This window comes from Arvicanthis niloticus, chromosome 24 (genome assembly GCF_011762505.2).
Source record: "Arvicanthis niloticus isolate mArvNil1 chromosome 24, mArvNil1.pat.X, whole genome shotgun sequence".
NCBI classification, from domain to species: domain Eukaryota; kingdom Metazoa; phylum Chordata; class Mammalia; order Rodentia; family Muridae; genus Arvicanthis; species Arvicanthis niloticus.
Window position 1 is genome coordinate 28,618,567 of NC_133432.1, and position 23,360 is coordinate 28,641,926.

Here is a 23,360-nt window from a genome sequence, read left to right on the forward strand (position 1 = left end):
CACTTTTTCCTGTGTAAACATACATGTGAAGGTAAGGGGCTGACCAGGACTGTTCAGAACCCAGAGAACTCAGGTTCTATCAAAGACAGGAGGGACCAAAGTCATTGAACACAGAGCCAGTGTTCACTCAGGAAAGTGTTCTGTTCCCCAAAGTGTATATATGTACATTTTTATCTTTGACTTTGGGAACACTAGCCAGACTTCTGGACTTTAAATAAGCATTATTCTCAGAATGGTTGTTAGTTCTGAACTTGTGACTCACCCTGACCTCTCAGCTGACCTTGCATCTCTCAAAATTATTTTCTTTCAGCAAAGAGTGGATTTTCTTCAGCTGATGATAAACTCCCAGAATTCCCAAATCAAAGAATCGCATAAAGGTAAGCAAGGATGTTTCATGTTTAATGATGGGAAACCCGAGTCAGGAGTCTGTTCTAGAAATATGAAGGAGGCTTTTAAAATAGATTAATGTGTTTCAAAACTGAAAACAAGCAATTACAACTTTCCCCAACCCAACCCAACCCAACCCAACCCAACCCAACTCAACCCAACCCAATCCAACCCAACCCATAGATGTAGCCAGCAGCCAGAAGAACTTTACAGAAGCACAGGACAATTACTGTGTTCAAAGCCTGAAGGGCAGCCATAGCATGTGCTTCAGGCCTGGAGGTCATCAGTGGTCTGGATCTTGTACCACAGAACAAATACCATCTTAGCCTCATCTAGACTCACTGAGTCAGAAGCTGTCCCTAGAGATTTACATTTAGATATCCAGTGAGCAGGCATAGCTCCACAGTGGTGATGGTCACTGGAAATACAGGGTTATAGTCTATCCAGTACTAGATTTACAGTCAAGCTTTGGTTTCTTGTCTAGTTGATAAGGAATTCGTACAGAAAGACTTGGTACTAAGCACGAATACAACTCCTCTTTATAGTTTTTCCCCTGCTCGTTTCCCATCATGGATGGCTTTTGAGGAAACCATTGCTGTGTGATAGTTGAAGAAAGATGGCTTTCTAATTCCACCATATCTCATGTAGCTATGAGTTATGTTCCATGTAAGAGTGGGACAAGTTGCCCACTTTCTTGGTTTCACTTAAAAAGTAGTTAACAAGGTTTAGAGAAATTATAGGCATATAGTCATTTTCAGCTGAATGTACACAAGCTTTTATATATTCCCACTCCCTTATGTGCACGACCTCACAGTCTTTTTAGAATATATCTTAGAAATTCACTTATTTTGTTTGCGTTTGTATATGGGCATGTACATGCAATGGTGTGAATGTGAAGCTTAGAGGACAACTTGCATGAGACTGTCCTCTCCTTCCACCCTTATGGGTTCATGGAATTGAAGTCAGTTCATTGGGTTTGGCCCTTTATCTGCTGAGCCATCTTGCTGGACCATCATGCTCTCCCTTGTTATTAACTAACTAACTAACTAACTAATTAATTAATTCACTTTACATCCCAATATCAGCTCTCCTCTCCCAGCTCCTCCCCCCAATTCCCCCTCCTTTTCTTTTGAGAATGGAGAGCACGCCCCCTAATGGTGAGCACCCTCACCTTGGCACATCAAGTCATTGTATGAGTAGGTGTACCCTCTCCCACTGAGGCCAGACAAGATAGCTCAGTTAGGGGAATAGGATGTACAGGCAGGAAACAGATTTATAAATAGCCCCTGCTCTAGTTGTTGGGAGATTCACATGAAGACCAAGCTGCATCTCTGCTACATATTTGCAGTGTGTGTGTGTGTGTGTGTGTGTGTGTGTGTGTGTGTGTGTGTGATAGGTCCAGCCCATGCTTGCTCTTTGGTTGGTGGTTCAGTCTCTGGGAGCCCCCAAGGGTTCAGCTTAGTTGACTCTGTTGGTCTTCCTGTGGAGTCCCTAACCTCTTTGGGTCCCTCAGTCCTTCCCCTACCTCTTCCATAAAACTCCCTGAGCTTCTTTTATTGTGGGTCTCTGCATCTGTTTTGGTCAGCTGTTGAGTGGACCTCTCAGGGAACAGTTATGCTAGGATCCTGCCTGCAAGCATAACAGTATCATTAATAGTGTCAAGAATTAGTTCTTGTCCATGGGATAGGTTTCAAGGTGGGCCAGTCATTGATTGGACATTTCCTTCCTCTTTGCTCCATCTTTGTCTCTGCACATCTTGAAGTCAGGACACACTTATGGTAGAAGGTTTTGTGGATGGGTTGCTGTCCTTATCTCTCCACTGGGAGTCCTGCCTGGCTACAGGAAGTGGCATCTTTAGGATCCATATCCCCAACTTCTAGGAGTTTCATCTAGACTCACCCTGGGGTCTCCCCCACTGTAATCTTGGGTTTCTGGCATGTCCTAGAAATGCCTCATCCCTACCAATTTTCATTCTTTCTCCCCTGCTCTCCCAAAATTCGATCCCCCTATCTACTCTGCTTTCCTCCCCATCCACTTTCCCACCCAGTTCCTTCCCTCCATTTACCTCTTATATTTATTTTATTCCTCCTTCTGAGAAAGATTCAACCAGCCTCCCTTGGGCACTCCTTGTTATTTGGCTTCTTTGGGTCTGTGGTTTGTAGCATGGCTATCCTGTACTTTGTGGCTAATATCCACTTATAAGTGTCTACATACTATGCTTGTCTTTTTTTGGTATGGGTTACCTTACTCAGAATGATATTTTCTAGTTCCATCCATATGCTTACAAAATCAATGATAGCTTTGTTTTTAATAGCTGAGTAATATTCCAGTGTGTATCACATTTTCTTTATGTATTCTTTAGTTGAGGGGCATCTAGGTAGTTTCCGGTTTCTGGCTATTATGAATTACGCTGCTTTGAACATGGTTGAGCAAGTATACTTGTGGATGGTGCAGTATCTTTTGGGTACATGCCCAGGAGCAGTATAGCTTGGTCTTGAGGTAGAACTATTTGCAAATTTATCAGAAACCATCAGATTAATTTCCAGAGTGATTATACATGTTTATACTCCCACCAGCAATGGAGGAGTGTTTCCCTTCATTCACATTCTTGCCAGCATGTACTGTCCCTTGAGATTTTGATCTTAGACATTCTGACTACTGTAAGGTGGAATCTCAGGGTCATTTTGATTTGTATTTTACTGATGACAAATCTAAGGATGTTGAACATTTAAGTGTTTTTTGGTCATTAGCGATTCCTTTGTTGAGAATTCTGTTTATTCCTGTATCTCATTTTAAAAATTATGTTATTTAGATTGTTGGTGTCTACCTTCTTGAGTTCTTTATATATTTTGGATATTAGTCCTCTGTCAGATGTAGGGCTAGTGAAAATCTTAATCTGTAGGCTGCCATTTTATCCTATTGACAGTGTCCTCTGACTTACAGAAGCCTTTAGTTTCATGAGGTTCCATTTATTTATCATTAATCTTAGTGCCTGTGAAACTGATGTTCTTTTCAGGAAGTTGTTTCCTGTACCAATGCGTTCAAGGCTATTTTTCACTTTCTGTTTTATTAGAGTTAGTGTATCTGGTTTTACATTGAGGTCTTTGATTCACATGGACTTGAGTTTTGTGCAGGGTGGTAAATATTGATCTATTTGTATTTTTCTACATGCAGACATCCAGTTAGACCAGCACCATTTGTTGAAGATGCTTTCTTTTTTTATTGTATGATTTTACATTCTTTGTCAAAAATCAAGTGTCTATAGGTATGTGGGTTTATTTCTGGGTCTTAAATTCTATTCCATTGATCAATCTGTTTGTTTCTGTATCAATACCATGCAGTTTTTTTATTACTATTGCTTTGTAGTACAGCTTGAAGACAGGGATGGTGATACTTCTAGAAGTTTTTTTTGTACAGGATTGTTTTAGCTATCCTGGGTTTTTGTTTTTTAATATGAGATTGAGAATTGTCCTTTCAAGGTCTGTAAGACTTGTGTTGGAATTTTGATGGGAATTGCATTGAATCTCTAGATTGTTTTTGGTAAGATGGCCATTGTCACTATGTTAATCCCATGATCCATGGACATGGGCTACCTTTCCATCTTTTGATATCTTCTTCCATTTCTTTCTTTAGAGACTTTAAGTTCTTTCATACAGGTCTTTCAGTTGCTTGGTTAGAGTTACTCCAAGATATTTTATATTATTTGTGTTTATTGTGAAGGGTATTGTTTCCTATTTTCTTTCTCAGCTCATTTGTTGTTTGTATAAAGAAGGGCTACTGAGTTTTTGGTACTCTCCCATTTTTAATGTTCATCAACAGAGTATGCTTTTTACGAGTACTGAACTTACATGTTCATATTATCACTGAAAGATCATAGTTACAGTTAGAGTTTGTTCTTGGCCTTGTCCATTTTGTGGATTTGACAAATGTGTACTGATATAGTACACACAAAGTATTCTGTGTCATTTCCACATCTTTATAAACTATCTAGTTCCATCCATTTGCTTAAGAATTTCATGAATTCATTGTTTTTAATAACTGAGTAATACCTAAAACGTATTTAGTGGGCCAGCAATATTGGTAAGCTATATTCATAAGATAAAGACACTTGCTGCCAAACCAAAGACCTGAGTTCAAACCCCAGGACCCAAATGTTCCAAGGAGAGAACTCACTCCTGCAAGTTGTCTTTTGACCCCAAAAGAATGCTATAGTATCCTCTCTCTCCCTCTCTTTCTCTCTCTCTGATACACACACACATAAAATAAAATAAAATAAAATAAAATAAAATAAAATAAAATAAAATAAGTTCTCTTTCCCATTAGCATTATCCGATGTGGAGATTGTGGCTCAGTCAGTTATCTTCATTTTTGCTGGCTATGAGACCACTAGCAGTGCTCTTTCCTTTGCTTTGTATTTGCTGGCCATTCACCCTGATGTACAGAAGAAACTGCAGGATGAAATTGATGCCACTCTGCCCAATAAGGTGAGTGGATGGGACCTAGGGAGGGAGGATGGGAAGAGGAGAAACATTGGCATGAATGGCTACTTAACTCACACAGGGAGAAATTTTCAACAAAATTTTAAGCATTGAATCCCTCACCATCTTTATTTAGGGTTTCTGAAAAGAGAAAAACATGAGAAGCAGACATCGGATGATGCCTTTTATGAAAATAACATTGTAGACAAATGTTGGGATAGATTGTCACAAAAACTTCCAAGAAACACCCACAAAAGCATAGAGATATGAAAGTGTGAGCACTGATTAGTCAAGTGTCTGGAGAGTAAGCTCTGTTGTATTCATGCACTGTACTGTTTGTAGCCTGAGTGTGACTGGCCTTGGCTAGACTGGGCGAGGCAGATTGATTTACTGTTACCCCACACACCTCTCTCAACTCATATCTGACCCCTGAGTCATACTATATTTTGGTCTGTCCAAAAATCTAATATAGTAATAGTCACAAATTTTACACATTTGTCTTTATAATTCTGCCCAAACTGGGCTGTGAGGTTATCCTGTTTATGGGGTGGTCTATCTGGCTTATCACTCTCTTCAGAGCTCATAGGCAAGCCCTGAATGAACAACCAGAAGGCTGGACCAGTGATAGAGAGTGGGGTTGAATGATGGACCCTGTTCTCACTGTGACTTTTACCAAGGTTGAAATTGAGCACTATGGTAGCATTGATTTGTATTTGTCTTTTGTCACCTTTAATATGGAAGAGACTATTATCTCCTCAGATCATTTAAAATTTTATCCTATCAGTGCTTCCAAACTTTATATATAATTAAAAGAATGGCCATACAGGATAATTTCAAATAAATACAATAAGGATTTTTTCTCTTCCTATGTTGTATATAATACTTTCAAGTATACATGTGTGACCTCTCTGTGGAATTGTAACCACGTGTGTTAAATTTTTGTGACTCTAATTATCATGATATGTTAGTTATGGTTCCTCAAATTAAAATGTAGTATATAGTAAGGCTGATGTTTTCAGGTCCTGGGTTTGGGATTGTCACAAAGTCTTTTAGTATTTCATAATTATCCTACATTTATTAAAGATGCATCAAGCATGTTAAAGTATGTCAGCTATTAAAGTACTTTGTAAATGCTAAAATCCTTCATCAATGTGAGTTTTTCTTGGGAAGTGCAATAACTTAGTTCTCCATAGATGAAAGTCACTTTACTTAATTTATGAAAACTCTGTCTCTTTTTGCAGACACCTGCCACCTATGATACCCTGCTACAGATGGAGTATCTAGACATGGTGGTGAATGAGACTCTCAGATTATATCCAATTGCTGGAAGACTTGAGAGGGTCTGTAAGAAGGATGTTGAAATCAATGGAGTGTCCATTCCCAAAGGGACTGTGGTGATGGTACCAACCTTTGCTCTTCACAAAGACCCGAAGTACTGGTCAGAGCCTGAAGAATTCCGCCCTGAAAGGTACAAGAATGTGGGAAAGAGAAACTACCCAGACCCAGACTAGTCCAGTCTTGATGTGTTGTATTTTGGTGTTGAAGACACATAAGTAGCAATAACAATCTGTGCTTCTGGTTATCATCTATCCATCCATCAATCTACCTATTCAAACTTTTAAGACAAGAGTAGCATCTATCACAGTGTTCTCATTATTATTTTATTTTATGCATTAGGCTTTTCATCCCTAGATTTTCTTTGCTTTTTCTTCAGCCAATCCTATTATCTTTTGTTTTTTGTTTTCTGAGACAGGGTTTCTCTGTGTAGCCCTTGCTGTCCTGGAACTCACTCTGTAGACCAGGCTGGCCTCCAACTCAGAAATCCACCTGCCTCTGTCTCCCAAGTGCTGGGATTAAAGGTGTGTGCCACCACTGCCCGGCCTATTATCTTTAGAGAACATTTACCTTTTCTTTTTGACTAGACTGCCCCCTGGGTCCTCCAGCGTGGTTGTAATTGTATCATCTAAGGGCATGGTTTGAGCAGCCCTGAGGACAGAGTTCTTTCCACTCCTGTCTCTGTTGTTGTCCTGGACAACTATTTTACCCTATCTGACTTTTCCAAGACCATGTCTCTTGGTGTCTAGAAGTCTGAGACATCCTGCTTCAGAGATAGTTCAAGTTGGCTCTTCTGGAAAACTGGAGCCATGTTCAAGCTTCAGTCACAGCTTTACTAGAATGTTGTTTTATTGGCAAACAAAATAAAGAATGGTGTTTTTTTAGGGCAAAGGCTGGCAAGCCTAAAGGCTCAGGATCTATGCAGTCATTGCTTCTAACTGTGCAGCTCCTGATTTCTGGTACCTTATGTTGTTGGCCAGGATGTGCAATTTGGAGATATATATATATATATATATATATGTGTGTGTGTGTGTGTGTGTGTGTGTATACATATATATATATATATATATATATATATATATATATATATATATAATATATTATTTACTGAAGAAGTTAGGTAGAGCTTATCAGTTCTTCTGTCTTCTAGACCAGGTGGCTTCTGTGTTCCTTCCAGTTTCAGCATTCCCACTTTCTATATTTTTTATGACACACATGATTGTACTTCTGTTACATTCATTTAATAATGAAACAACACAATAAGTGTTTACTGTACACTTTGGAGGGACTACTCCAAACACTGATAAATCATTATTTTGTGATAAATTTCTACAATGAGAATATTTGACAAAATAACAAATCAGTACACAGAGCACTTTTAAGGGAATTCTATGTGACCAGCAACCATTCACCTGTACATGGTGTTAATTCACATACACCCACAACCCTCATTAAGTTTTTGAAAATACAATACTCTACTACATATCAGAATTTTCAAAATTGACTCAGTCAGGGAAGATACACCTAACCCTCAAGAGACTGGAGGCTCCAGGGACTGGGTAGGTCTGTGGGGGTAGGGGTGGGGAGTGGGGACATCCTTGTGGAGATGGGAAGAGGAGGTATAGATATGGAACAGTCAGAGGGTGGACTGGGAGGGGAATAAAATATGGACTATAAAAAAGATTAGATTAAAATATTTAAAAAAACGAAAAAAATACATGGTCACATTTGAAATTGCCACTTTTCCATAAAGCAGAATTTTTCTCTTAAGTATCATTTACATGTATCTAATTTGAATAAAAATTTTCTGTCCACTCAGATTTTTATACCCAAAGGAACACACAGAGAGATAAATTAATGATTATGAGTAGCATTGTATATCTTTGTATATTACCTAACTTAAACTATCCAGCTAAGAAGGAAGGAAAGAGCAAGAAAAAAAGAAGGGAGAGGAGAAGGAAGAAAGGAAAAGGATCAGGAAGAAAGAAGGAAGAGAGGGAGGAAAGAGAAGGGTGGAGGCGGGAAGATGGGAAGGTGGAAGGAACAGAATGAAAGATGGAGAGAAGTGGGGAGAAAGGGAAGGGAAGCACCATGGGAAAGAAATAAGATGAAGAAAGTAGAAAGCAAAAAAAAAAAAAAAATAAACAGAGAAGAGAAAAGAGAATAACAGAGAGAAGAGAAAGGAAAACAATTTCAGTATTGGCACTGAATCCTCTGACTTTATCCTCTGACTTCTGTGAGTATTGGTTAGGGCAATCACATACTTTTCCTCAATTGGCCTCATTTCTTATATCTCATAGGATAATCATATCACACTACATACAATGATCGAGTTTTAAGATAAATGTTCTTTTGAACAGTACTCATATCACCTCAACATGATTGAAAAGTCCCTCTATGGTAAAACAAGAGGAAGACTTGTAATGTATAATTCCTATGACATATCACCTACTTTGAGTTCCTGGGAACATCATGGATGAAAGAATGGCAAAAAACTGTGGGTGCTAAAGAATTGTGGAGGTGTTCTAATAGTGGCTCCTAGCTAGAACGTGGCCATCGCCATCATGAACACACAGAATCTGTGACCGCCTGTGAAAGACTCATACAAAATAGACATGAGACCGAGTGAGGGACAAGTTGGAAAGAAGATAGTGTTGTTGAGGGCATGCATATGAGAAGATTATATGAGAAAGGGAAATGACCACCTTGTATTGTATACAAGCAAGAAACTCTAAAAGTCAGAATTTTCACAACCAGTCCATGCAAACGTCCAGTCTACTACTGCTTGTGGGTGTCTAAGAGATACCACACAAGTGGCTGTTGTGGGTTTTATATTTCATTAACACCTAATTAATGTGCTTTCATCTACTTCTGTGGGACAAGGTTCAGCAAGACGAATCAGGACAGCATCAATCCTTACACGTACCTGCCCTTTGGGAATGGACCCAGGAACTGCATTGGCATGAGGTTTGCTCTCATGAACATGAAAGTTGCTCTTGTCAGAGTCCTGCAGAACTTCTGCTTCCAACCTTGTAAGGAAACTCAGGTCAGTGTGAATTTTCAGTAAGTTATGTTTTTATGGGAGTTTTGCTTTTTAAATCAGGGTATTGATTTGCAGAAAAGCATTTTGATTTAAAGATATTGAAGAGTTTAACTATTTCAGTTTTAGAGTTGTATACTTTGCTTTAAAGAGACCTAAGTATAAAACTGCCTAAACTTGTATCCAGGAAGCCTCCACCCTCCGAGAGGAAAAGAGGAGGGGAGATGGGAGGAGGGACTCTGTGAGGTGGGGACTGGAAGGGGTGGGCTGCTATTGGGATGTAAAATGAAAGAATAAATAAATTAATGGAAAAAACTTTCTAAACTAAGTGGCTTTAGGGGACAGGTCAGTCAGCAAGGTTCTTGCCTTTAAAGCACATGGACTTGAGTTTAATCACCATAACCCATGCGAACCAAAGCAAGCAAGCAAGCAAGCAAGCAAGCAAGCAAGCAAGCAAGCAAGCAAGCAAGCAAGCAAGCAACCTATCCAACCAACTACCAACCAATAAACCCAGCTACCAAACAATCAACCATTCGACTTATTACCAACTAGGTGTGTTGACACGCACTCTTATTCCCAGCTCCCAAAACTGAAAAGGCAAAGACCAGCAGATTCCTGGAGCTCACTAAGCAGCCAGCCTAGAGTAGTTTCTGAGTTCCAGGCCAGTGAGAAACCCTGTCTGCAAAAAGGTAGACAGCACCTAAGGAAGGACTCTGATAGTAAAAGTAGTGTTTGTGTACTTAAAACACTTTCAGTAGTTGTGGGTCTCTTCTTTGCATTTGTGGCTGTCACTTCATTGATTGCTTTCTTTACTTGCTTAATTGCTGCAGATTCCTTTAAAATTAAACAAACAAGGACTTCTTCAACCAGAAAAGCCACTCCTTCTAAAAGTTGTGTCCAGAGATGTGACCGTAAGTGGAGCTTGATGTATAATGGTATGTTATGTTGTATCCTGTGGACCAGAAACCAATTCATATTGTGAATGAATCCAGATATGAAGATTGCAGTAATTTCATGCACTCCTGCAGGATTCTGGGTGTTCTTTGAGCTTGCTCAGGCCCTGTGCAGGTCATCTTCTGTGGAACATAAGAATGTAATGACACAAATCTAAGATAAATATATTTAACTCCCTGGTTCATGTGGGATTGCCTATGTCCACTTCATTGTTATCACCAAATACCCTGATTTCTGATGAGAAAATAAACACCAATTACTAGTTTTATCAACAATTATTACTGAAAATGAGCATTTTTATAGTTATGCCAATGACCAAGTTTTTACCAAACTTTTTTATTTGCTGCTACAATAAAGTACTAAGCCGAGAAGTCAATAAACATGGTGGTATTGACTTTTTGTAGAGAGTTGTGAAAGAACAACTATTTACTTCTATTTGAGGTCCTCTACTGTTACTGTGTTGCGTTCAATGTGTAATTTGAGGTTGTAAAGTTTATTTTATGAATGTGGGTGCCCTTGCATTTGGGACATAGATGTTCAGAATTCAGACTTCATTCTGGTAGATTTTTCCTTTGATGAGTATGAGGTGTTCTTCCCCATGTCTTTTGACTATTTTTGGTTAAAAGTCTATTTTATTAGCTATTAGAATGAGTATTCCAGCTTGTTTCTTGGGTCCATTTGCTTGGAAAATCTTTTTTCAGCCCTGAGCTAGTGTTTATCTTTGTTGCCTTGGAGCTAGTGTCTCTCTTTGTTGCTGTATTGTGTGTGTGTGTGTGTGTGTGTGTGTGTGTGTGTGTGTGTGTGTAGTAAAATGATAGGTCCTGTCTACATATCCAGTTTATTAGTCTGTGTCAATTGGTGAATTGAATCAATTGATGTTGAGAGTGATTGTTAGTGCCTGTTTTTTTTTTTTTTTTTTTTTTTTTTTTTTTTTTTTTTTTTTTTATGTTGGATATGGTACTGTGTGTGTGCCTCACTAGTTCTTGTTCTTGTTCTTCTTCTTCTCGTTCTTCTTGTTCTTCTTCTCGTTCTTCTTCTTCTTGTTGTTGTTGTTCTTCTTCTTCCTCTTCTTCCTCTTCTTCCTCTTCTTCCTCTTCTTCCTCTTCTTCCTCTTCTTCCTCTTCTTCCTCTTCTTCCTCTTCTTCCTCTTCTTCCTCTTCTTCCTCTTCTTCCTCTTCTTCCTCTTCTTCCTCTTCTTCCTCTTCCTCTTCCTCTTCCTCTTCCTCTTCCTCTTCCTCTTCCTCTTCCTCTTCTTCTTCTTCTTCTTCTTCTTCTTCTTCTTCTTCTTCTCTGTGAGATGACTAATTTTGCGTGTTTCATTGGGTGTAATTATTCTCTTTTTGTTTTAATCTTCCTTCTAGTATCCCCTTTAGGGGTGGATTCATAGTAAGATATTGTTTAAATTTAGTTTTGTCATGGAATATCATAGTTTCTCCATCTATGGTGATTGAGAGTTTTGCTGGGTATATAGTCTAGACTGACATCTGTCTCTTATGGTCTGAAAGATATCTGTCCAGTGTCTTCTGGTTTTTACAGTCTCTGTTCTGAAGTCAGGTGTGATTCTGATAGATCTGCCTTTATATGTTACTTGGCCTTTTACCTTTGCAGCTTTTAATTGTCATTCTTTGTTGTGTATATATAGTATTTTAATTATTATGTGGTGGGAGGATTTTCTTTTGCTGTCCAATCTATTTGATGTAAGCTTCTTGTAAGTTTATAGGCATCTCTTTTGTTTTTTATTGGATATATCTACATTTCAAATTTTATCCCCTTACCCCATTCCCCCCACCACCCAGGAACCCCTTATCCCATCCCCCTTCCTCCTGCTTCTATGAGGCTGTGCCCCCACCTACCCCCTACTCCCACCTCCCCACCCTCAAATTCCCCCCCGCCCCCACTTAGTGTTCAGCCTTCCTGGGACCAAAGATATCCTCTCCCACCTATGCCCAACAAGGCCATCCTCCCCTATATATACAGCTGGAGTAATGGGTCCCTCCCTATGTGCAACTAGGCTGGTGGTTTAGACCCTGGAGAGCTCTGGTTGGTTGGTATTGTTGCTCTCCTCATGGGGCCACCAACCCTTTCAGCTCCTTCAGTTTTCTCTCTAACTTCTCCATTGGGAACTCTTGATCAGATTAATGGTTAGCTGTGAGTATCTGCCTCTGGGTATGTCAGACTCTAGCAGACCTCTAAGGAGACAGCCATATGAGGCTCCTGTCGCACGCACTTCCTGACATCCATATCAGCGTCTATCTTTGGTGACTGCACATAGGATGGATACCCAGATGGAATGGTCTCCAGACGACCCCTCCAGTTTCTGTCCCACACTTTGTCTCCATATTTGCTCCCTTGGGTATTTTGTTACTCCTTCTAAGTAAGACCTAGGCATCCACCCTTATTCTTTCTTCTTCATGAGCTTCATGTGGTCTGTTAGTTGAATCTTGGCTGTTTCAAGCTTTTTATCAGTGAGTAAATACCATGTGTGTTCTTTTGTGATTGAGTTACCTCACTCAGGATGATATTTTCTAGTTCCATCCATTTACCTAAGAATTTCTCAAATTCATTATTTTTAATAGCTGAGTAATATTCCATTGTGTAAATGTACCACATTTTTTGTATCCATTCCTCTGTTGAAGGACATCTGGGTTCTTTCCAGGTTCTGGCTATTATAAATAAGGCTGAAATGAGCATAGTGGAGCATATGTCCTTGTTATATGTTGGAACATCTTCTGGGTATATGCCCAGGAGTGGTATAGCTGAGTCCTCAGGTACGTTATGTCCAATTTTCTGAGGAACCGCCAGACTGATTTCCAGAGTGGTTGTACCAGCTTGCATTCCCACAAACAATGGAGGAGTGTTCTTTCTCCACATCCTCGACAGCATTTACTATCACTTGAGTTTTTGATCTTAGTCATTCTGACTGGTGTGAGGTGGTATCTCAGGGTTGTTTTGATTTGCATTTCCCTGATGACTAAGGATGTTGAGCATTTCTTAAGGTGCTTCTTGGCCACTTGAGTTTCCTCAGTAGAGAATTATTTGTTTAGCTTTTGTTTTTCAATGGGGTCATTTGGTAGTCTGGAGTCTAAATTTCTTGAGTTCTTTGTATATATTGGATATTAGCCCTCTATCAGATGTAGGATTGGTAAAGATCTTTTCCCAATCTGTTGGTTGCTGTTTTGTCTTATTGACAGTGTCCTTTGCCTTACAGAAGATTTGCAATTTGATGAGGTCCCATTTGTTGATTCTTGATCTTAGAGCATAAGCCATTGGTGTTCTGTTCAGGAACTTTTCCCCTGTGCCTAGGTATTTGAGTGTCTTCCCCACCTTCTCTTCTATTAGTTTCAGTGTTTCTGGTTTTATGTGAAGGTCTTTTATTCACTTGGACTTGAGCTTTGTACAAGGGGATAAGAATGGATTGATTTGCATTCTTCTACATGCTGACCTCCAGTTGATCTAGCACCATTTGTTGAAAATGCTGTCTTTTTTCCACTGGATGGTTTTAGCTCCTTTGTCAAAGATCAAGTGACCATAGGTGTGTGGGTTCATTTCTGGATCTTCAATTTTATTCCACTGATCCGCCTGCCTGTCTCTGTACCAATACCATGCAGTTTTTATCACTACTGCTCTGTAGTACAGTTTGAGGTCAGGGATGGTGATTCCCCCAGAAGTTCTTTTATTGTTGAGAATGGTTCTTGTTATCCTGGCTTTTTTGTTATACCAAATGAATTTGCAAATTGCTCTTTCTATCTCTATGAAGAATTAATTTGGAACTTTGATGAGGATTGCATTGAATCTATAGATTGCTTTTGGCAAGATGGTCATTTTTACTAAGTTAATCCTGTCAGTCTAGGAGCATGGAAGATCTTTCCATCTTCTGAGATCTTCTTTGATTTCTTTCCTCAGAGACTTGAAGTTCTTGTCATACAGATCTTTTACTTGCTTGGTTAGATTCACTCCAAGATATTTTATATTATTTGTCGCTATTGTGAGGGTGTTATTTCCCTAATTTCTTTTTCAGCCTGTTTATCTTTTGAGTAGAGGAAAGCTACTGATTTGTTTGAGTTGATTTTATATCCAGCCACTTTGCTGAAGTTGTTTATCAGGTTTAGGAGTTCTCTGGTGGAAATTTTAGGGTCACTTAAGTATACTATCATATCATCTGCAAATAGTGAAAATTTGACTTTTTCTTTTCCTATTTGTATCCCTTTGACTTCCTTTTGTTGTCTAATTGCTCTAGCTAGGACTTCCAGTACTATATTGAATAGGTAGGGTAAGAGTGGGCAGCCTTGTTTAGTCACTGATCTTAGTATGATTGCTTCAAGTTTCTCTCTATTTAGTTTGATGTTGGCTACTGGCTTGCTGTATATTGCTTTACTATGTTAGGTATGGGCCTTGAATTCCTGATCTTTCCAAGACTTTTAACTTGAAGGGATGTTGAACTTTGTCAAATGCTTTCTCAGCATCTAGTGAGATGATCATGTAGATTTTTTTCTTTGAGTTTATTTATGTAGTGGATTAAATTGATGGATTTTTGAATATTGAACCATCCCTGCATTCCTGGGATAAAGCCTACTTGATTATGATGGATGATTGTTTTGATGTGTTCTTGGATTTGGTTTGCAAGAATTTTATTGAGTATTTTTTCATCAATATTTATAAGAGAGATTGGTTTGTAGTTCTCTTTCTTTGTTGGGTCTTTCTGTGGTTTAGGTATGAGTGTAATTGTAGCTTTATAGAATGAATTGGGTAGTGTTCCTTCTGTTTCTATTCCATGGAATAGTTTGAAGAGAGTTGGTATTAGGTCTTCCTTGAAGGTCTGATAGAATTTTGCACTAAAACCATCTGGTCCCAGACTTTTTTTTGTGGGGAGACTTTTAATGACTGCTTCTATTTCTTTAGGGTTCATAGGACTGTTTAGATGGTTTATCCGCTCATGATTTAATTTTGGTATCTGGTATCTATCTGTAAAATTGTCCATTTCCTCCAGATTTTCCAATTTTGTTGAGTATAGGCCTTTGTAGTAGGATCTGATAATTTCCTCAGTTTCTGTTGTTATGTCTCCCTTTTCAGTTCTGATTTTATTAATTTGGATACTGTCTCTGTGCCCTTTGGTTAGTCTGGCTAAGGATTTATCTATCTTGTTGATCTTCTCAAAGAACCAGCTCCTGGTTTTGTTGATATTTTGTATAGTTCTTTCTGTTTCTACTTGGATGATATCAGCTCTGAGTTTGATTATTTCCTACCATCTACTCCTCTTGGGTATATTTGCTTCTTTTTGTTCTAAGGCTTTCAGTTGTCAAGTTGTTAATGTATGCTCTCTCCAGTTTCTTTTTGTAGGTACTTAGAGCTATGAGTTTTCCTCTTAGTATTGCTTTCATGGAGCCCCACAAGTTTTGGTATGATGTGTCCTCCTTTTCATTAAATTCTAAAATGTCTTTAATTTATTTCTTTACTTTTTCTTTGACCAAGTCGTCCTTGAGTAGAGGGTTGTTCAGTTTCCACATGTATGTGGGCTTTCCATTGTTTTTGTCACTATTAAAGACCAGCCTTAGGCCATGGTGGTCTGATAGGATGCAAGGGATTATTTCAATTTTTTTGTATCTGTTGAGGCCTGTTTTGTGACCAATTATATGATCTATTTTGGAGAAGGTACCATGAGGTGCTGAGAAAAAGGTATATTCTTTTGTTTTAGGATGAAATGTTCTATAGATATCAGTTAAATCCATTTGGTTCATAACTTCTGTTAGTTTCATTGTGTCTCTGTTTAGTTTCTGTTTCCATGATTTGTCCATTGCTGAGAGTGGGGTGTTGAAATCCCTCACTATTATTGTGTGAGGTGTAATGTATCCTTTGAGCTTTAGTAAAGTTTCCTTTATGTATGTGGGTGCCCTTGCATTTGGGGCATAGATGTTCAGAATTGAGAGTTCCTCTTGGTACATTTTTCCTTTGATGTGTATGAGTGTCCTTCCTTACGTTTTTTGATTATGTTTTGTTGAAAATCAATTTTATTTGATATTAGAATTGCTATTCCAGCTTGTTTCTTGGGGCCATTTGCTTGGAAGATTGTTTTCCATCCTTTTACTCTGAGGTAGTGTCTGTCTTTGTCACAGAGGTGTGTTTTCTGTATGCAGCAAAATTCTGGGTCTTGTTTATGTGTTCAGTCTGCTAGTCTCTGTCTTTTTATTGGAGAATTGAGTCCATTGATATTAAGAGATATTAAGAAAAAATGATTGTTGCTTCCTGTCACTCTTGTTATTGGAGGTGGAATTATGTTTGTGTCTTCTTTTGGAGTTGTTGGAAGACTACTTTCTTACTTTTTCTAGGTTGTAATTTCCCTCCTTGTGTTGGAGTTTTCCATCAGTTATCCTTTGAAGTACTGGATTTGTGGGAAGATATTGTGTAAATTTGGTTTTGTCATGGAGTATCTTGGTTTCTCCATCAATAGTGATTGAGAGTTTTGCTGGGTATAGTAGTCAGGGCTGGTATTTGTGTTCTCTTAGGGTCTGTATGATATCAGTCCAGGATCTTCTGACTTTTATAATCTCTGGTGAGAAATCTGGTGTAATTCTTATAGGTCTGCCTTTATATATTACTTTACCTTTTTCTCTTACTGCTTTTAGTATTTTTCTTTGTTTTGTATATTTGATGTTTTGATTATTATGTGAAGGGAGGAATTTCTTTTCTGGTCTAGTCTACTTGGGGTTCTGTAGGTTTCTTGTACATTTAAGGTCATCTCTTTCTTTATGTTAGGGAAGTTTTCCTCTATAATTTTGTTGAAGATATTTACTGGTCCTTTAAGTTGGGAGTCTTCACCTTCATCTATACCTATCATCCTTAGGTTTGGTCTTCTCATTGTGTCCTGGATTTCCTGCATGTTTTGTGTTAGGCAAGTTTTACATTTCACATTTTCTTTGACCGTTGTGTCTATGTTTTCCATGGTATCTTCTGTGCATGAAATTTTCTATCTCTTGTATTCTGTTGGTGATAGTTGTGTCTATGACTCCTGGTCTTTTTCTTAGGTTTTTCTCTCTCCAGGGTAGTCTCCCTTTGAGATTTCTTTATTGTTTCTACTTCCATTTTAGATCCTGGACTTTTTTTTTTTTTTTTTAAATTCCTTCACTTGTTTGGTTGTGTTTTCTTGAAATTTTTAAGGGATTTTTTTTTTTGGTTTCCTCTTTAAGGGTTTCTACCTGTTTACCTGTGTTCTCCTCAAATTCTTTGAGAGTGTTATTTATGACCTTCTTAAAGTCCTCTAACATCATCATGAGAAGCGATTTTAATTCTGTACCCTGCTTTTCTGGTGTGATGTGGTGTTCAGGGCTTGCTATGGTGGGAGAACTGGGTTCTGGTGATGCCAAGTAACTCTGGTTTCTGTTGTTTACATTCTTGCACTTGCCTTTCGCCATCTGGTTAACTCTAGTACTACCTGCACTCACTGGTTCTGACTGGAGTCTGTCTTTCCAGTTTTCTTGCTTGTGTCAGAACTCTTCAGGGTCCAGATGTCTCTGTGATCCTGTGATCCTGAGCTCCAGCTGCTCTGAGTGCAGTGTCTCCTCTAGGATGTCTCAGGATAAAGAGTCTTATTGAGAGCAGACCCGCTAGGTGTTCACTGCTCTGAGTTCAGTGACTCCTCTAGAATGTCTCAGGATATGGTGTCTGCTGCTCTGAGTCCCGTGGCTCCTCTAGCATGTCTCGGGGTATGGTATCCCCTGCTCTGAGGTCAGTGGCCTCTCTAGGAAATCTCATGATACGGTTTCCACATGGGAGCAGACCCACTGGGTGTCCGCTCCAGCCACAGGGACCTGCCTCTCTGAGGTCAGTGTCCTCTCTGGCATGCCTCAGGATAAGTTTTTCACATGGAAGCAGACACCCAGCAGGTCTGCAAGGGATCCAGAGAGGGGAGGCATCTCTTTTGTTAGGTTAGGGCCATTTTTTCTATAATTTTGTTGAAGATATTTTCTGGCCCTTTTAACTAGGAATCCTCACCCTGTTCTTTTCCTATTATTGTTGGGTTTGGTCTTTTCATAGTGTCCCAAATGTCTTTGATGCTTTTAGTTATTAAAATTTTTTTTGACCAATGTAACAATTTCTTCTATGGTATTTTCTATGCCTGAGATTCTCTCTTCTATCTCTTGTATTCTGTTAATGATGCCTATGTCTGTAGTTCTTGTTTCTCAGGTTTTCTATCTCCAGGATTGCCTCCATTTGTGCTTTTTTTTTATTACTTCTATTTTAATTTTTAGGTCTTGGACCTATTTATTTCTTTCATATATTTGATTATATTTTCTTATATTTTTTAAAGGTCTGTTTGACTGTGTTTTCCTTTCTTTCTTTAAGGGAATCACTTATATTCCCTTTAAAAGCCTCTATCATCTTCAAGAAATGAGATTTACTGTTACAATCTTTCCCTTCAGGTGTGTCAGGATATCCTGGGCTTGCTGTAGCAGGAGAGCTGTGTTCTGATGGTGCCATATTGCATTGGCTTCTGTTGATTATGTTTTTGGGCTTGCCTTTGCCATCTGGTTGTTTCTGGTGTTTGCTGGCCTGGGTGTCCCTGGCTTGAGTAGCTTTCCTGGGAAGCAGGTGTAACCATGTGTTCCTGGTTGGAGAAGGTCTCCTGGGAGGCAGGTGGAGCTGAGAGGTGGGGTCAATGTTCTGATCTGAGACTGCTGAAACTGAGTTTTTAATATATTTCTGCATCATGGACTGGTAAGATTATTTAGTGATTAGGAACACTGGCTGGTCCTGCAAAAGGCCTGAATTTGATTCCCTTTTCTCAAATTGGGGCTTACTACGTTGTAATATCATAGGATGATTGGAGTCATATGAGCTTAATTGCTCCCTTTACTGATATAGTGAACTTTATTTAGGGAATCTGAAGAAGATAAACACAATAATATCAATAAAGCTTTTATTTGTTTTGTGGTTAGTTTTTTTTTCTTAAAATATTATCACATTTCTCTATTTGCAACCAAAAATAAAAATCTCAGTGTGTTCTCTGTCAGTCTGAGTCATTTGTTTACACCATGTTGCTGGGGGCCAGCCCCAGCGTGGATGAGTGTTGGGCCTTGGACGAGGTAACTCCATTTAACCTGTTACTTTCAGTCACATAGGACAGGTAGAGGGCGTGATTAACAAGTCTCTACCTCCAGAGATTTAAATATTAATGAATTATCAAAAGGCCAGGGGCGTAGCTAATTAAGTTATTCCCTCCCCCTTCTCCCTTCCCTATAAGACTGGTCTCCCCTGGCCTTTGGCGGGGGGAAGCGCACAACACCTGCATCCATTCACCATGCCATGAACAATAAAAGCTTTGGAAAACCGGACTCCACGTGTCCATGGTCTCTCCGCCTGATTCCCAGCTTTTGGAACCCTGGAACCTTGCCGATGCAGCCGCCGGCCAGCCCACCGACAGCTGCGTGAATGTGGGATCCTCCGCTGGCGACGCGGGAAGCCCTGGTGCCGGACCGCCCTGAGACTCTGTCGCCGGACTCCCTCCCTTCCCCCCCGCCAGCGAGATTTTTGCCTCACAGATGAGAGGGGAGAAGCAGCTTCTTCTTTCTTCTCCTCCTCCAGTTCTTCTTGAGGCAGCCCCAGGGGGTGGGGGGATGGAAGTGGAAGAGCATTAACGGTGGTGGTGGTGGTGGTAAGACTTAGGTCTTATGGGGTAAGGCCTTGGGCCTTATAAGATTTTTAGGGTTGCTGTAATAACAGTTTACTTATCTATGCTAGAAAAGTTCACTTCCTATGATACTGTAGCTGACCTGCTGCCCATGATCCTGTGGCCAGAAACTACTGTTTTTGGCACTTGCATCTCAGCCCTAAAACCAGCAAGGGGTTAAGTAAATGCCCCATACTATCCTAAACACTTCTTCTGAGGGTAAAAGACTGCAGGCTTAGGTGATTAACACTTGTAGCCTAACAGCAGAGGATTAGGTGAACAGCCTTTATATTCTCGCAGAGGAACTGCTGGGCTCTTAACTTATGTCTGCTAGTCTGAGGTCGCAGGAAGAAAAGACACTTAGAAAAATTGCTATAGAGTTTATTAAGTGTAAAAAATATCCTATGAGAGCCATCTGAGGGGGAAGGTGGAAAGGTCCTAAGTGGGGAAAAGGAAAAATTCTAACAAAGTAAAAATTCTAAGGGAGAAACATTCTAGGCAGGGGGAAAGGAAAGGACGAATGGCTCCTAACAAATGTCTACATCTACGACTGCTCTACTGCTACTGCTAATGACTACTACTCTCTTTGTCTTCAGTACTGTGCATCTCTCAGAGTACATGGTCACATGTTACAAAGTTCATCACAAGTTCACACCAAAATTCAAATCATAAATTGAAATAGAAGTTGACAACACAGAATGTTTACATGCATATCCATTAGGAGCAATTATCTAGCTAAACATCTATCACCTGTCTAGCTTCACAGGTTCACCAAAAATTTAAAACTATAACTAAGAAATTAGTGAGTTTTGTATAGATAAACTCAGGCAATATTTTCTCTTCTGTCCTGGTACCTATAATAAATCATGAGTTTCCCTTTTAGTGACCCTTGATTAATTGTTTTACGACCTCTTGGAATGTGCTCTGAGCAAGAGAAGAAGGTCTGGTTACTATCTAAGGGCAATAAACTGACAACACTCTGGAGACTGTCAGAGTTCTCATTGCAGTTTTGAGTATCAGAGAGGGACCTAATAACAGTCCCATTATAAAAGAGCTTAATAATCATTGATATAATTTTAGGAATTCTTATAGGATCATCATTAAGACTTAAGAAGTCATCTAATTGTCTATATAGCATCACTACAAGACAGTACATCTTCGTGAATCTTCAGAGATCTGCTCCAAAGGGGTGTGCTATTGCTTAGTGATTGTTACATATGTTTAATAATAATGATGATGATGACGATAATAATAATAATGATAATAGGAAAAGCATATTAATAGCAGGAATCTTTCCTAAAATATGTCTGCCACAGCCTTGCTAATGGGGCACACTCATCGCAGATTATATAATAATCCGAGCAAGTATTTCAGGATGATCATCTGCTAGTTATTAGCTTGTCCCATTATGGCTCCTGACACCATGTATTTATAGAAGTGCACTGAAGGCAGACAGTGTATGCAGACAAGAGCACAGAGGTCATCTGAAGTAGTAGTCAACTTGCTCTAAACTTCCCAGTGGGTGCACGTGTGCTTCTTGCCAACCACCCAAATGTTTTGGATCCATGAATGAAAGACATACACATGCAGCTTTATTTTTAATATGCCATAAGTAGGTCAATAGCTGTGCCACTGTCTAACTCAATATGACTAACACATTCTTCCCTCTGATATCCTTGAGTTAACACTTACTAAATCTATATATTTGCTGCCCTGGACCCTGATGGGCAGCCCTTCTAGGACCACATTCTCTCTGTACCTACATGTCAGCTATATCTCCCTCCTGTACCTTTCTGGTGTGGTCCATCTCCTACAGCCTTGTCATGGAGGAATCCCCTTTTCCTCCTTCCTCAGTCCCTTCTGGGGAATCTTTTATTTTTAAATTTTTAAATTTTTAATTTTTTATGTTTTTTTTAATTGGATATTTTATTTAGTTATAATACAGATGTCATCCCCTCCCCCTTTCCCCTCCCTAGGACCCCCATCCTATACCCCCTCTTCCTTTATGCTTTTATACCATTTTGATTACATGCCTGTATTAAGGTCAGTTCTAGGTTGAGGGTCTAGCAATACAATAGATGCAAATAGTCAAGAAACAAGCAATAAAATAAACACAAATAGCAAAAAAAAGCAAGGCATTAAATACAGTTATGTGAACACTCCCATGAACATAGTTTCTAAAGGCTTATCAGGATGACCAAAGTATCTGAGCTTCGTTCCCTATCCTAGCCCAAGGTCAGTTTCATGTCTGAAGCCTACTTCCTTGTTCTAGCCTAAAATTTACATTTCTGTCTGAAATTACTTCTTTGTTTTGGCTTAATATTTAGATTCCTGCCTGAGATTACTTCTTTGTTGTAGCCTATGATTTAGACTCCTACCTGAAATTACTTCTTTGTTCTAGCCTAATGTCAGATTTCTGCCTGAAGCCCACTTCCTTGTCCTTGGCCAATGTCATATTCCTGCCAAGCAGCCCATTTCCTTGTCCTTGGCCCATGTCAGCTTCTTGCCCTTCTGGGGAATCCTAAAAGTCCCATCTCTGTCTCCCTGTCCAGCCATAGGCCATCAGTAACTTTATTGGCCAGTCAAAACCCAAGTGGGGACAGGCTTCCTTTAGTCTTATGTGCTACGGTACACTGCAAACAGGTTTTTGGATAACATAATTAGCATGAGAACACAAGCCACTACATTTCCCCATTTTTGTCCTTGAAAAAAGCCTTTTCTTTCAGATATTCACTGAACAATAGTATAAGTTATGTAAACTATGAGGTATGATATACACTAATAGCATTCTGCCCATTAGTTTTGTCAATTTAGATACATTATTTGGTAGATCTCTAGTCTCTCCTCCCCATCCATGCCAGCAGCACATGGAAGGCAGGGGCACAGCCTTGTGGCCCGAATGCCGACCCTTGAGCACTCCTCCTGCCTAGGAGCCTCGCCCTCTGCCACAATGATGCCAAGGTGCTGCTGCTGGGGGACAGAGAGGAGACGTGGGTCGGAGCCCTGAACAGCCACTAGGGTGTGCATTGGCCTGTGTGGAGTTGCCTGGGATGCTGAGGGACACTGTTGAGATGCTTTGAGCACATGACTGCCTTCCTGTTGCTCAGGGGCGGTTGCTAGGCCAGGGTGGCAATTTGAGTGCTGAGTGCCAATTTGGGTGCCTGGTGTAAGAGGACTGTCACTTGAGGTCTCTGCTTTTGCAATTAGTCTCTCCTTGTCCCATGAAGCTCCTTGTTGGGCCCCATTTTGGCCCTGGTTTGGGCGTTGAAGATAAACTCGAGCCTGGATCAAGTTTGAGACCTGTCTTAGTCACTTCCAGACTGGAGTGACTCAACAGGACCTGTTTGGCCCTGCCTCTGCTCAGCTATTGCTGATGTAGAGCTTTGCAATTGGCCGTGTCAGTCACTCATACTCTCCGTCACCCTTTCCAGCCCCCTAAGTCATCTCGCTCCACCAAAACTCCTCCCTATGCTCTAAGTGTATATAAAAAAGAGATTGTTACATT

The 23,360-nt window shown here is 39.7% G+C and overlaps 1 protein-coding gene across 1 annotated transcript in view; it reads left to right on the forward strand.

Moving 5' to 3' along the window:
• The window catches only part of LOC143437995 (cytochrome P450 3A13), a 32,762-nt gene extending 22,293 nt beyond the window's left edge, over positions 1–10,469 (forward strand). The window contains exons 9-13 of the mRNA XM_076923404.1: positions 311–377; positions 4,711–4,871; positions 6,107–6,333; positions 9,084–9,246; positions 10,071–10,469. Of these exons, the coding sequence (XP_076779519.1) occupies positions 311–377; positions 4,711–4,871; positions 6,107–6,333; positions 9,084–9,246; positions 10,071–10,166 (714 nt within the window). The 3' untranslated portion in view covers positions 10,167–10,469. The remainder of the gene's footprint in view (positions 1–310; positions 378–4,710; positions 4,872–6,106; positions 6,334–9,083; positions 9,247–10,070) is intronic.
• Positions 10,470–23,360: the final 12,891 nt, after the last annotated feature.